Source organism: Macrobrachium rosenbergii, chromosome 23, assembly GCF_040412425.1.
Source record: "Macrobrachium rosenbergii isolate ZJJX-2024 chromosome 23, ASM4041242v1, whole genome shotgun sequence".
Classification (NCBI taxonomy): Eukaryota; Metazoa; Arthropoda; class Malacostraca; order Decapoda; family Palaemonidae; genus Macrobrachium; species Macrobrachium rosenbergii.
Genome location: NC_089763.1, coordinates 25,168,839 through 25,182,172, shown reverse-complemented (window position 1 = coordinate 25,182,172; position 13,334 = coordinate 25,168,839). Strand labels below are relative to the sequence as shown.

General features: G+C 36.2%; 1 protein-coding gene across 5 annotated transcripts in view; it reads left to right on the top strand.

Annotated features, from left to right (window-relative positions):
- The first annotated feature begins 11,526 nt into the window (after nt 1–11,526).
- LOC136851387 (uncharacterized) overlaps nt 11,527–13,334 on the top strand; it is a 310,887-nt gene continuing 309,079 nt past the window's right edge. For 3 of the 5 annotated variants that reach the window (XR_010856858.1, XR_010856857.1, XM_067125468.1), the window contains exon 1: nt 11,527–12,140. Coding sequence is in view for 3 of the 5 variants with exons in the window: in XM_067125468.1 (XP_066981569.1) it covers nt 12,094–12,140 (47 nt within the window). In the remaining 2 variants the exon portion in view is untranslated. The remainder of the gene's footprint in view (nt 12,141–13,334) is intronic. The other 2 variants (XM_067125467.1, XM_067125466.1) reach the window with 1 other exon arrangement.

The following is a 13,334-nucleotide window of genomic DNA, read 5'->3' as shown; positions in this document are numbered from 1 at the left end:
CTTCAAAACGTGAGTATGAATTTTATATATGTATGTATATATGTACACATATATATATGTGTGTGTGTGATATATATATATATATGTATATATATATATATATATATATATATATATATATATATATATATATATATATATATATATATATACACAAACATTTACAGTATGTACACACACATATCTATCTATCTATATCCATCTATATATATATATATATATATATATATATATATATATATATATATATATATATATATATTATCCGATTATTATAAATTTTCGAGTTTTCATCTTCAAATTTTTCCTCCAAGGACTTGTGGCCTTTCACTAATTTTTGTTCCATAACTTACCTCGGCAATCACTGCGTTTTGCAAGCATAAAATTTGTTTAGGTCTTAGGCAGAACCTCAAACGACACCCAGAATCTCTTCTTTCACCTCGTCAGGCGCAAGCAAACAATGACAAGCAAGATGAGGGGGGGAAGGGAAGGCTGAAATAGCTCTTGGAACCAGACATTTGCACAATAACTAATTGCAGGATCGAGTTCGCTAACTGCCTGTTAGGAGCTTATCCAGCGGGCATTGAGGTCAGCTTGTTTCGGACTCGGCGTTCTACTGCCAAAACCGCAGTTTCCGCCATCGTATTTTCAAAGTGATTTATTTTTAGATATATTTGTACCCATACAAAACTGTGGGTTTTTACTGGCTGCTCCAGGAGCAAGAGCCCGTGCCAGCACAGTGCTGGCTTAATCCTTAAACAAACAGCACCTGAGTATTTGTTTCTCCAAAGTGATTTAAATACAACCGGTTCGTAATTAAACCTGAAATGTAGCTAGCTGTTGATAGAGCTTCGGCACCTTGGAAAAATAGTCAAAGGCTTATGACAACGTGGGAGACTACAGAACGCTTGTATAGTGAGCACCATTCACGATCAGCTTGTAACTTCAGCCATAGAAGCAAGTGGCTACGCACTTCTCTTCTTATTTTCCTACTTCTTTCAGTGTTCTGCTTTAATTCTGTTCACGTAATACGTTGGTCACTTTCTCTTGGAAAAGAAATATTGGTCAAACGCTTCCAGAAGCTTCTGATTTTGCAACGGCGTAAGATTCAATACACGACCGATTGGGCGTAATTTCATCCGTTAACGGTACTTCCTAGGTTATTAGCGGCTTCTGGCGCTATTGCCGAGAATTATTTGCTATATATTAGCACCCCTCCGGAGTCCATTTCGTGTCTTTAGTGTGTATAGTAAAAACATATGGCTGTCGCATTCGTTGCCCCAGAAATACCAATCATTGCATCTTCTTCTTTGTTTGGTCTTTTAGGTCTTGTTATTAATTAACTAGCTCCGAAAGGAATCAGTAGCAATATTTTACGCAAATAAATGCGCTAATGGATGGAGTAGCAGAAAGAGCAACAAGTGACTTACGGAAGTGACAAAAAACTGGGCAGCAGAGACCTCTCACGCATTCTTTCTACTTCAGTATACATGTACATGTATATATATATATATATATATATATATATATATATATATATATATATATATATATATATATATATATATATACATATACATATATGTACAGACATATATAGTGATAGATATTATATGTATATACTGTATATATATACACATGCACTAAATTTTCAAAAGCATGCGTTATTTTCCTTGCTTAACGCCCTAAGACCCATTGTTGGCAATTACAAGCCTTCATTCTCATGAGCAAAAAAGATTTCTCAACCTAGCTACTCCTACCCCTCCCCTTCCTCCTCTCCCCTTCCTCCTCCTCCTCCTCCTCCTCCTCCTCCTCCTCCTCCTCCTCCTCCTCCTCCTCCTCCTCCTCCTCCTCCTCCTCCTCCTCATCTTTTACGAAACAACCAACACTTGGACGAGCTTTTGGAATTAGCCCTTCCTTCGAACTCTCTCTCTCTCTCTCTCTCTCTCTCTCTCTCTCTCTCTTTCTCTTCCGTATTAGCAACCTCTGAAGAGCAGGGTGTCACGTGATTGCTGATTAGGTCTCAAATCCAATTAGTGTCGAAACAGTAGTTGGTACTGCGTGCTTGTTGTTGAGGGGGTGGGGGGCTAATGTTGGCGTTAAGGCACGGGAATTTTGAGCAGTTGCTTGCTTGCTTTCAAGATTGTGAGAATGCCGTCTGTAGTACTGACTTTTCGGGATTGCGTAAAGGATTCCTGAAGGATTATCTAAATACACTGAAGTTTGTAGATATATATATATATATATATATATATATATATATATATATATATATATATATATATATATATATATATATGTGTGTGTGTGTGTGTGTGTGTGTGTGTAGAGATATATTTATATATAATATATATATATATATATATACACATGCAAACATTAAGCAACAACTGTCGTTTAATATCAAATTCACTCAACCTCGGAACAACACACCGCAGGGGAATTTATGAGTAATAAGCAATCCTGTAGACGAGCTGAGGACTGCTCCGAAACTTCAGTGATTCCTCTAGATTAAATAAAAGTTTTTTTTTAATTTATACTTTCTGTCACGTCAAGAATGCAATACTCCCATACCCCATTTTTATTTATCTAATTTTTTAATATTTCTTTAGTCGATGTTTGCTATCGAATAGAATATTGAATTTGGCCAAAGGCCAAGCACTGGGACCTATGAGGTCATTCAGCGCTGAAGAGGAAACTGAGAGTAGAAAAGCAATTATTAGGAGAGGTTGGATAGCCAAGATCGAAGAATGGGAATATGAACGGAGGCACAGTAAAAGGAATGAAAGGGGTTGCAGCTAGGGACCTGAGGAAGGGACGCTTCAAAGAACCTTAAGTAATGCCTACAGTGCACGGCGGGAGGCTCACTGACGGCACTACTCCCCTACGGGGGGGAGGGGGGGACGTTTGCTATCGTACGTAAAGGCGGTTATCTATCTCACGTTCAGAGCCTTCGGATTGAAAGCACAGCTGTTGACGTGCAAATGAAAGAGATTGTCATAAGTTACTCGTCTGCATTGTTCAGCCTAATTATTGCGACTCGTTAATGCAAGTCGTTCTGTTCGAAAGAACATTTCATGACCTCTCACGCAACACTCTACTGGTCGTTGTTAATCTTTTCTTCTTTTTATTTTTTTCGCTGATTTTTTCTTTTTTTTTTTTGGTGGGGATGGTGGATTGGAAAAGGAGGTATATTTTTGGTTACAGCTCTCTGATTACATTTTCTAATGTAACCGTTAAATAAATTATTTAGTTATTAATATAATTTACAAAAAAATGAAGATTGTTGTTAATTTTTTCTTCTTTATTTTTTTCGCTGAATTTTTTTTTTTTGGTGGGGTTGGTGGATTGGAAAGGGAGGTATATTGTTCGTTACAGCTTTCTGATTACATTTTTTTATGTAATCGTTAAATAAATTATTTAGTTATTAATATAATTTACAAAAAAATGAAGACGGTTGTTAATATTTTCTTCTTTTTTATTTTTGACTGAATTTTTTTTTTGGTGGGGATGGGTGTTTAGAAAGAGGTATCATGTTCGTTACAGCTCTCTGATTACAGTTTTTTATGTAATCGTTAAATAGATTATTTAGTTATTAATATAATTTTTAAAAATTGACAAACATTATTGTTACTCTTTTCTTCTTATATTTTTCCGAGGAAAATTTTTTTTTTTTTGTTGGGTGGGGTGTATTGGAAAGGGAGGTATAATGTTCGTTACAGCTCTCTCATTACAGTTTTTTATGTAATCGTTGAATAAATTATTTAGTTATTAATATCATTTAAAAAATATATGATAAACATTGAAAATGATATTAGTCATGTTAGTGATACGGCCATACTAAAGTGCAATGAATGAGTTGTTATCGTGAAGGTAGTGATTATTATTATTATTATTATTATTATTATTATTATTATTATTATTATTATTATTATTATTATTATTATTATTTTCAGGTAAGAATATCGCACCCTACGACGGAGAACGTGAACGCAGAGACGAAGAAATGTAAGTAAGAAATAACACCTTTTTCTTATTGTTCCTGAATTCTTTTTTATATCCATACGTTAACAAGGATTAAAAAAAGTCGTGACCTACTTCATCTTCTGCAATTTTAAACAAAATCAAAGACAAGCACACAAATAAAAGTAATTTTTTCCTTTGACATCCTTTTTTTTTGCAACATAAGCCAGCTAAATATAAAATAAAATAACTTTTTACAATCCGGTTCAGTTTTATTTTCCTTGCTAACTTCCCATTACCTGGAAAGATATATAGCCTAGATTAATTCAACACGAGAATAAAACCAATTCACACGATGGTTTGGAATTGCCTAAGGCTGTTCTAGCTTATTATTATTATTATTATTATTATTATTATTATTATTATTATTATTATTATTATTTAGAAGATGAACCCTATTCAAGTGGAACAAGCCCCCACCACTCGGGCCACTGACTTGAAATTCAAACTTCCAAAGAATATCATGGTGTTCATTTGAAAGGAGTAACGAAAGGCAATAGGAAATACAGCAAGAAGAGAAAAATAAATAAATTAACAGATTAATAAATAAATAGATAAGAATGTGATTATTAAAAATGTCTTTTATCTGTAGCACTGATTTGTCCATGGATATATTATTGTGAAAGCAATTCAAACCTCGTGGTCACAGATTTATTCAAGGAGGGTCAGACAGGGCCATTTTACGCAATCCACTGTATTAAGGAAAGGAATAAATGTTAAGAGAATAATAAAAAGGGTCTCATAAAAAGTTACAGAATCTACAGTACATAATATATTACACTGCAAATATAAAGTCGACCTAACCATTTATCAAACTTTTGCAACCAGGTTTCGTATCTGAAAAGGTCCATACATATCAACCTTGGTATCTACCAGTTTCTGTATCTACCAAAAGGTTTATATATCAACCTTACATCAGCCTAGGTATGTTCATCCTACACCCCAGTAAATAATCCCGAAGAGAGAGAGAGAGAGAGAGAGAGAGAGAGAGAGAGAGAGAGTATGTATATTCCTTCAAGAGCTTCGTTCCAAAAACCTAAAGAAAAAATAGAAGAGAAAATATCACAAATAACGTGAAGTACAAAATGAGAGAGAGAGAGAGAGAGAGAGAGAGAGAGAGAGAGAGAGAGAGAGAGAGAGAGAGAAAGTACGCACTGTCTATTCGGCACTCGCTCGTATCCTTTTGTGCTGACTTCGCAGCTCGTGGCGTAATAATTTCTTTTCTAAGAAGAGAGAGAGAGAGAGAGAGAGAGAGAGAGAACGTGATCATGATAGCTGGTCTTGACAAGTAACCAAATCCTTGTCTGTGGTCGGTCTCAAAGTGAATAATATATTTGCGGTCTTTAAGGAATGGCGAGACGTAATGATTTTTTTTTTCTTTTTATTTCCAATTAAACTCTCGATAGGATTCATTAGTTGAGACACGTGATGGGACACGGGGTGAGGGGGGGAAGGGAGGTTGAGAGGAGGGAGAGGATGGGGGCAGGAAGGGGGAAGGGGGCTTAGGATTTCGCGTTTATTTATGTGTCCTTGAAAGTATCGTCAGGTTGGTTGACTCGTCACGGTTCCTCGGAAGGTTGAATGAGGACTTTCTGCGATGTCTGCTCCAAGAGAGAGAGAGAGAGAGAGAGAGAGAAGCTGTTCAACACTGTTTTGTTTGAAACCTTTCATTCTGTTTGTTTGTTTGCTTGTTTGTCTTCGTTTAGCTCTCTCTGTCAGACAGAGAATGTCTTGAAGTCAGATTTCACTGAAACCTTTTCGATTTTGTCTTAATATCTTTAATGTGAATTCATGTTTGTCTTCATTAAAGTTTGTGGTTTATAGAGCCTATTGAATGCAGATTATTTTAAATCTCTCACTTTGAGTTCAAGCCTAGAATTCGTGTTCATTTACTTTTGTGTGATCGTCCTTTTTTTTTTTTTAATGAATGATAGCTTGCCACTCATTTCCATAAGAGACTAATTGTAATGTCCTACGTTTATTCGGCTGGTTTTTAGTTTTCTGCAGAAGAAAATAATTCAGATGGCTTTGCCTGTCCGTCCGCACTTTTTTCTGTCCGCACTTTTTCTGTCCGCCCCAGATCTTAAAAACTACTGAGGCTAGACATCTGCAAACTGGGATGTTGATCATCCACCCTCCAATCATCAGACATACCAAATTGCAGCCCTCGAGCCTTGGTAGTTTTTATGTTATATAAGGTTAAAGTTAACCATGATTGAGCGCAACTCTATAGGACAGGCCACCACCGGGTCGTGACTGAAAGTTTCATGGGCCTCGGCTCATACAGCATTCTGCCGAGATCACCGAAAGATAGATTTATTTTCGGTGGCCTTGATTATACGCTGTAGCGGCTTTACAGAAAACTCAATTGCGCCTAGGAAACTCCGGCTCATTTTTTACTTGTTTTTATTGTGGTTGGATAAACTTAATTGCCATAACTAGAACTTCCACATAAAATAGGGCACAGACTCTGAACGATTTTCTCATAAAAGAAGTAAGTTTTTAATACCTATAATACGCAGGCATAAAAGACTACTTCTGATCACAGCCAAGGCTTTACATAAGTCGCCAAAAAAAAAAAAAAGGAAAATTCTTATATAATTTTTTGATGATGTGTCCGTCGAGAACTTGCTGACTAACTGGGAAGAGGCGGAATGCAAAATACCTGTGGACGTGAGAATTACTCGACAGCAGATCGAATAAAAATCGATAAATGTTTGTGGCGTGATTAACCCTGGGAACAAAGGGAAACTTAAGTTTTTATAATAAAATTTCCAATGTTTGCTGATTACGTAAAACAATTTGACATCCATTTCCAAATTATTATTTTCTGTTTTACTGTTTCATTTAGTTTTCTGCAAAAGAAAATGATTGAGATGGCTTTGTCTGTGCGTCCGCACTTTTTTCTGTCCGCACTTTTTTCTGTCCGCACTTTTTCTGTCCGCCCTCGGATCTTACAAAACTACTGAGTCTAGACGGCTGCAAATTGGTATGTTGATCATCCACCCTCAAATCATCAAACATACCAAATTACAGCCCTCTAGCCTCAGTAGTTTTATTTCATTTAAGGTTAAAGTTAACCATAATCATGCTTCTGGCAACGATAGAGGATAGGCTACCATCGGGCCTTGGTTAAAGTTTAATGGGCCGCGGCTTATGCAGCATTATATCGAGATCACCGAAAGATAGTCTACCTTGATTATACGATGTAGCGACTGTACAGAAAACTCGATTGCGCCGAAGAAACTTTGGCGTATTTTTGGCATGATTATATTTGCGAGTTAAGCAAAGCAATTAGATATCTATTTCCAATCTACTTTTTCCTGCACTACAGTTTAATTTTTATTTCTATCACATGAATTCATATTCCGTACTTGATAACTCAGGAACCGAACCTTCGCAAACATCTAAAGTCATGGATATATTTAATCCGGAAATGCTGTAATGCATCTCGTAATGTTTTTTTAATAACTAGTGCCGAAGGTTTTGAAGAGAAATTCCTTTGTCACGGAGGATTCCAAATGTTTTACTCACAGCCTCATAATGTAAGAAGAAGTGGAAGCAAAAAAAAAAATAATAATAATAAATAAATAATAAACAGAAAGAAAAACGCATCATCTCAGTATTTTAAATTCGGTTCAATTATTATTATTATTATTATTATTATTATTATTATTATTATTATTATTATTATTATTATTAGGAAGGAGTTCCTCTTTTAAGGCAGTGCTACTGAATACTGTTGAAACAACAACAATTATTATTATTATTATTATTATTATTATTATTATTATTATTATTATTATTATTATTATTATTATTATTATTATTATTATATGGCAGGAGTCCTTTTTTAAGGCAGTGTTTTTGAATGGAGCTGAAACCAGAGTATTATTATTATTATTATTATTATTATTATACTATTATTATTTTATTATTATTATTATTATTATTATTATTATTGAAAATACTCATAGTAGCATGAGTCTTGAAATAGAGAAACAAATCCACAGTTATATTTGAATATATTTAAATACATTGGTACCCATACATAGCTGTGGACTTGTTTCCCCATTATTATTATTATTATTATTATTATTATTATTATTATTATTATTATTATTATTATTATTATTATTATTAAGGAACAAGCCAAAAAATGCCTGCACATATACAACAACTTTCGACCGAATAAAGCACCTACATGTAAAAACAAATTAAAAAAAAACGACTGAGAATTTTTATAACAGTAATAGACGAAATTCAATGCACGTAATTCACAGGGCAGTCAATCACCTTGGATCTCATATAGAAGCTCTCGTTATCTCTGCATCTACTGACAAAAAAATAATTGTGGTAAGCGACCAAACGACCACCGCCAGCCATGAAACCTCGTTTTGCTAATTGGCAATAATCCCAATAATCCATCTGATTATGTAACATCATTCAAAGCCACCTGACGCGGCGGCCTTGGGTTTCGTCGTCCATTGATGTGAATGATTGACCGATGAATTTATTTTCTTCCATTCGCCCGCGAACTCTTTCTTTTCTTTTGTTTGTTCACTTTTGGCGCGTTCGTCTGTTCAGTGTTTGCGTTCGCTTGGGCGGTAACTGACACGCTCTGTTAAATTTCACGGCATTTCAGTTGCCAAGATCATAGAAACGTATTTAACCAGCTTCAAAATAATTTTTTTAGAGGTGCTTTCAAGGTTAGATTCAATACATGAAGCGAATATGTTTCTGGGCATTACATGATGAAACTCTGCATAAAATTATGAAGAATTATGAGACAGAAAAATTCAAACATTTGACTTAGTATAAGTAAACAAAAGAAAGTCACGTTTGTTCAAGACACCTAAGAAAGTAATCTTTCTTTTCATCGCTTCAGATTGAAATAATTTTAGAAGGAAAACAAACCTTAAAGTAAGGATTAAAAAAAAAAAGTGAAAAATACGCCGAAGTTTCCTCGGCGCAATCGAGTTTTCTGTACAGTCGCTATAATGTATAACCAAGGCCACCGAAAATAGATCTGTATTTCGGTGGTGTTGGTAAAATGCTGTATGAGCCGCGGCCCATGTAACTTTAACCACGGCCCGGTGGTGGCATATCCTCTATCGTTGCCAGACGCACGATTATGGCTAACTTTAACCTTAAATAAAATAAAAACTACTGAGGCTAGAGGGCTGCAATTTGGTATGTCTGATGATTGGAGGGTGGATGATCAACATACCAATTTGCAGCCCTCTAGCCTCAGTAGTTTTTAGGATCTGAGGGCGGGTAGAAAAAGTGCGGACGGACAGACAAAGCCGGCACAATAGTTTCCTTTCACAGAAAACTAAAAACAAAAAAGTAGATATTGAAAACTGACTATTAACTAAAACTATACTGTAAATAGTTAATGATAAAACAAATTCAAAAGCAAATGATAGGAGAGAAAATATACCTAATCACCCCCATAGTGGGGTACTGCCGTCAGTGCCCCTCACGCGGTACACTGCACGCATTAATTAAGGCTCTTTGCAGCGTCCCTTTGGCCCCTAGATGCAACCGCTTTCATTCCTTTTACTGTACCTCCGTTCATACTGTCTTCTTTCTTACTTTCCTCAACCCTCTCCTAACAATTGTTTCATAGGCAACTGCGATGTTATTCCTGTTAGACCTTTAAAGCGTTTTTACTCTCAATTTTCCTTTCAGCGGTGAATGACCTCATGGGTCCTAGCGCTTGGCCTTTGGCCTAAATTTTGTATTCAATTTCCACAAACCTAACCATACAACAATAGTATATATATATATATATATATATATATATATATATATATATATATATATATATATATATATATATATATATGACCTACAAAATGGATAAATGGACTGTTCTGCTCATTCGTCTTTCTCAGCAGTTGCCTTGACAACTGATCCAACCATAATTAATTTCTCAGCGGATTATTTTTCAGTGAGAGAGAGAGAGAGAGAGAGAGAGAGAGAGAGAGAGAGAGAGAGAGAGAGAGAGAGAGAAATGATCTGCTAGGTCAGGCTAGCGGCCTCCAGGTAGCACGGTCTTTTGCTCTTACGGCGGCAGACTTGGGCTGCTGGGGAGAGTATGCTGTTAGGCAGCCTCATAGAGAGAGAGAGAGAGAGAGAGAGAGAGAGAGAGAGAGAGAGAGAGTGAAAACAACTCTATAGTGACGAAGGTAATGAGGCTGCATCGTAGACAAAGGATCAAGAGAGCTCATAGCCTTCGAAAAATCCTTTCTTTCATTTTGTCTCCCGCGCGAACTCAACCGTCAACTATGTGCTCAGCTTGTGGTCAGTCGAGAGACACGCGCGTCCATCATCATTGACTCTCGTGTTTCTCTCGCCATCTAAGGATTTCAAGAGAGAGAGAGAGAGAGAGAGAGAGAGAGAGCACGCGTGGCTTCATTGCTCCTGCGTTTTTATGTACTGTCATTTGTACGTATATATATATATATATATATATATATATATATATATATATATATATATATATATACATACATACATACATACACATACAAATGTCTAGGGAAACATGCAAACATAAACATAAACATACTTATCCGTGAAGCACGAGTGTATGAATGCGCTCCATAATTTTCGGTAGAATGCGCTTCCATTTAAAACATTTATTCAATAAGTAGATTCCCCCTTTATCAAATTAATATCACCTCTAGACATTCCACCCTCTCTCTCTCTCTCTCTCTCTCTCTCTCTCTCTCTCCTCTCTCTCTCCCCGCTTCTCCCCCTTGTATTCGGTGCATGATGCGTGCGACCAAGCTTCGAACAAACGACCGTAAAAATGACAGTAGTTTCATTTGCACAGCAAATAAAAAGTTAATGAAATGTCGTTTCTTGCAGTTCCGTGTGGGATACCGTTCGTGGTTTTATTTAATTTTTTTTTTTTTTTTTTTGGGGCACTTGCGCGATATGCGCAAGAACTTGATGAAGGCGCACTGTGGATATTGATAAAACTGCAGAATAACAATGTTACAGAAATTGCAGTTAACATCCTCTGGTATAATAGAGAAGAACAAGGGATAACAATTCGTTTGTGTTTATGGTTAACTGCTGATCGAAAAGTATATTGTAACTGAGTGACATCAAAATAGACTTGAAGTTACCATCCTCTGGTATAGGCAAGAGTAAGGAATAAAAATTCCTTGGCGTTTATTGCAGTTACTGATCGAAAAGAATAGTACTATCGTTCAATACCATCGAAACGGAATAACCTCAAGATCACGCGCATGTCCCCCTGGCCACCAGAAACTTATTTCCGTTCGGAAGCCGCAGGCTTAATATAAATTACAGCAAAATATAAATCTAACGTAAGTTTTTTTTTCTCGGCTCTAACCTTCGCAAACAGCGAGAAAAACTGCTCCTCCACCTCCGCTGTACGAGATTAACCGAACCGTGCGTCTGGCAGCATAGCACACAGCGAACCTGCAGCAACGATTCCAGGACGTCGTCGGCGAAGCGATATCCATTCCTGTGTTGTAGGTTCTGGTGCTAACATGGGTAGTAGGGGTGTGCTCGCCTAGGAAAGTGGAAATTCTTGTCATGACGTTCTCTTGTAAATAATTCTCTCGTAACTTTAGGAGGAAATACATCGATACTTCGTTTCAAGGAAGTGCGTTGTGTGTCGGAATAAAGCCGGGTTTACTGTATTAAAAAAAATCACTAATGACTGAACCACTTCGTAGCATCGAATTGTGATCCAAATCATAGCCATAACCAATGCATTGGACCAGCCCACCAGTGAGCCTCGTTTCGAACAAGTCACGTCGAATTTGACGAAGGCGTTTCAAGAATCCATCTTCCCCAGTTTCCAAAACAGATCTCGTCTGAAGGCCTCATTTGTACCCATTCGACGTCTAAGTCTATGACCCTCAAAGTCGCCCTTCGGAGAGACCATATCGCCTCAGATGTGGTAAAACCTACCGAGTAAAACCTTAGGAACCAAGCCATCTTCTGTTACTCTTTTTACTTCTTTTTGCCTGTATTTCTGTCATAGACACTCCCGTCAAAATTCCGTCCAAGGTGTTCTTCAAGATGTGGACTCTTCAGAGGCCCAATAAGGATCCCGACAAGAAGTGGCGGTATGTATATTGGGTCTAGGCCTTTGTAGGCCTAGGGTTTATTTTGATTTTAATGTGAATATTGATTATATCGAAATTTTACTATTAGTATTTGATCTGAATTTTATTATTCTATGTGCTTTTGATGTTCATAGAGATTTAATAGGGTGCATATTTTGGTGAGTTCAGTCTGGTGAGAATTTATTTTTAATATATATAGGCCTAGGCTTACAGATATAATCACACTAACAAAATTTTGAGTCGTGTAAATAGATAGAATATTCATTTGTTACTGTTTTCTCAAGTACTATTTTTACCCCTGAAGTCATACGAGTTGTATTATTGTCATGTTATATAAAGGGGGCGATATTCATCTTTCACGTTAGTCAGTAGGCCTTTTAGCTGCATAATTCGCTACTCCAGCTGCATAAAAACTCAGTTGATTATCGTTATGTGATTTCAAGTTTTTTTTTCAGATTTTCTTTAATATATTTTTTGGTCAATGTAAATTAAGATATTTCCTAAGGTCCATTTCGATTTTGTTAGGCCTTGTTAAAAAAAAAGGGTGTAAATACAAATATTATCAGTGACTAATGTTTGGGATATGTAAGAACATTTCAAAAAGTAAAGAATATGATTATATATCGGTATTATAATAGATTCTGTTAGAACATTTTCCTAACCACGACCACCCTAGCATAACTAGACCTTGTGCTTTTAGAAACGACAGCTGCACCGTTATGTTTTTTTTTATTTATTTTTATTTTTTCTCTTGTTTCGACTAGTCATCTGTTTCTTTGATCTACCTCATACATTCACGGATTTTTGTGGTTCCACTTGGTGTTGGTTTTTGTACGCCGACGATCGTGGGTTTTTTTTTTTTTTTCGTTTCTCGCAAAAATTAACCGTCAGTGATTTTTTTTTAGCTATTTGAAAATTTGTCCTGTCCACTCTGTTCGTTTTTTGGCGCATCAGAAGCAATAGGAAGATGTGACTGGTGTGAGATTAACTTTAGACAACATTATTCATATTTTTTCAAACTACGTAACAAAAGTGTAAATATACTGGCACAAGTTTTTATTTGCCGATCGTCTTGTTTCGTGATGGCCTATCCGAATATCGAATTTCTAATGACGAATTGATAAAAATATATTGATACGTACAGAGAGAGAGAGAGAGAGAGAGAGAGAGAGAGAGAGAGAGAGAGAGAGAATT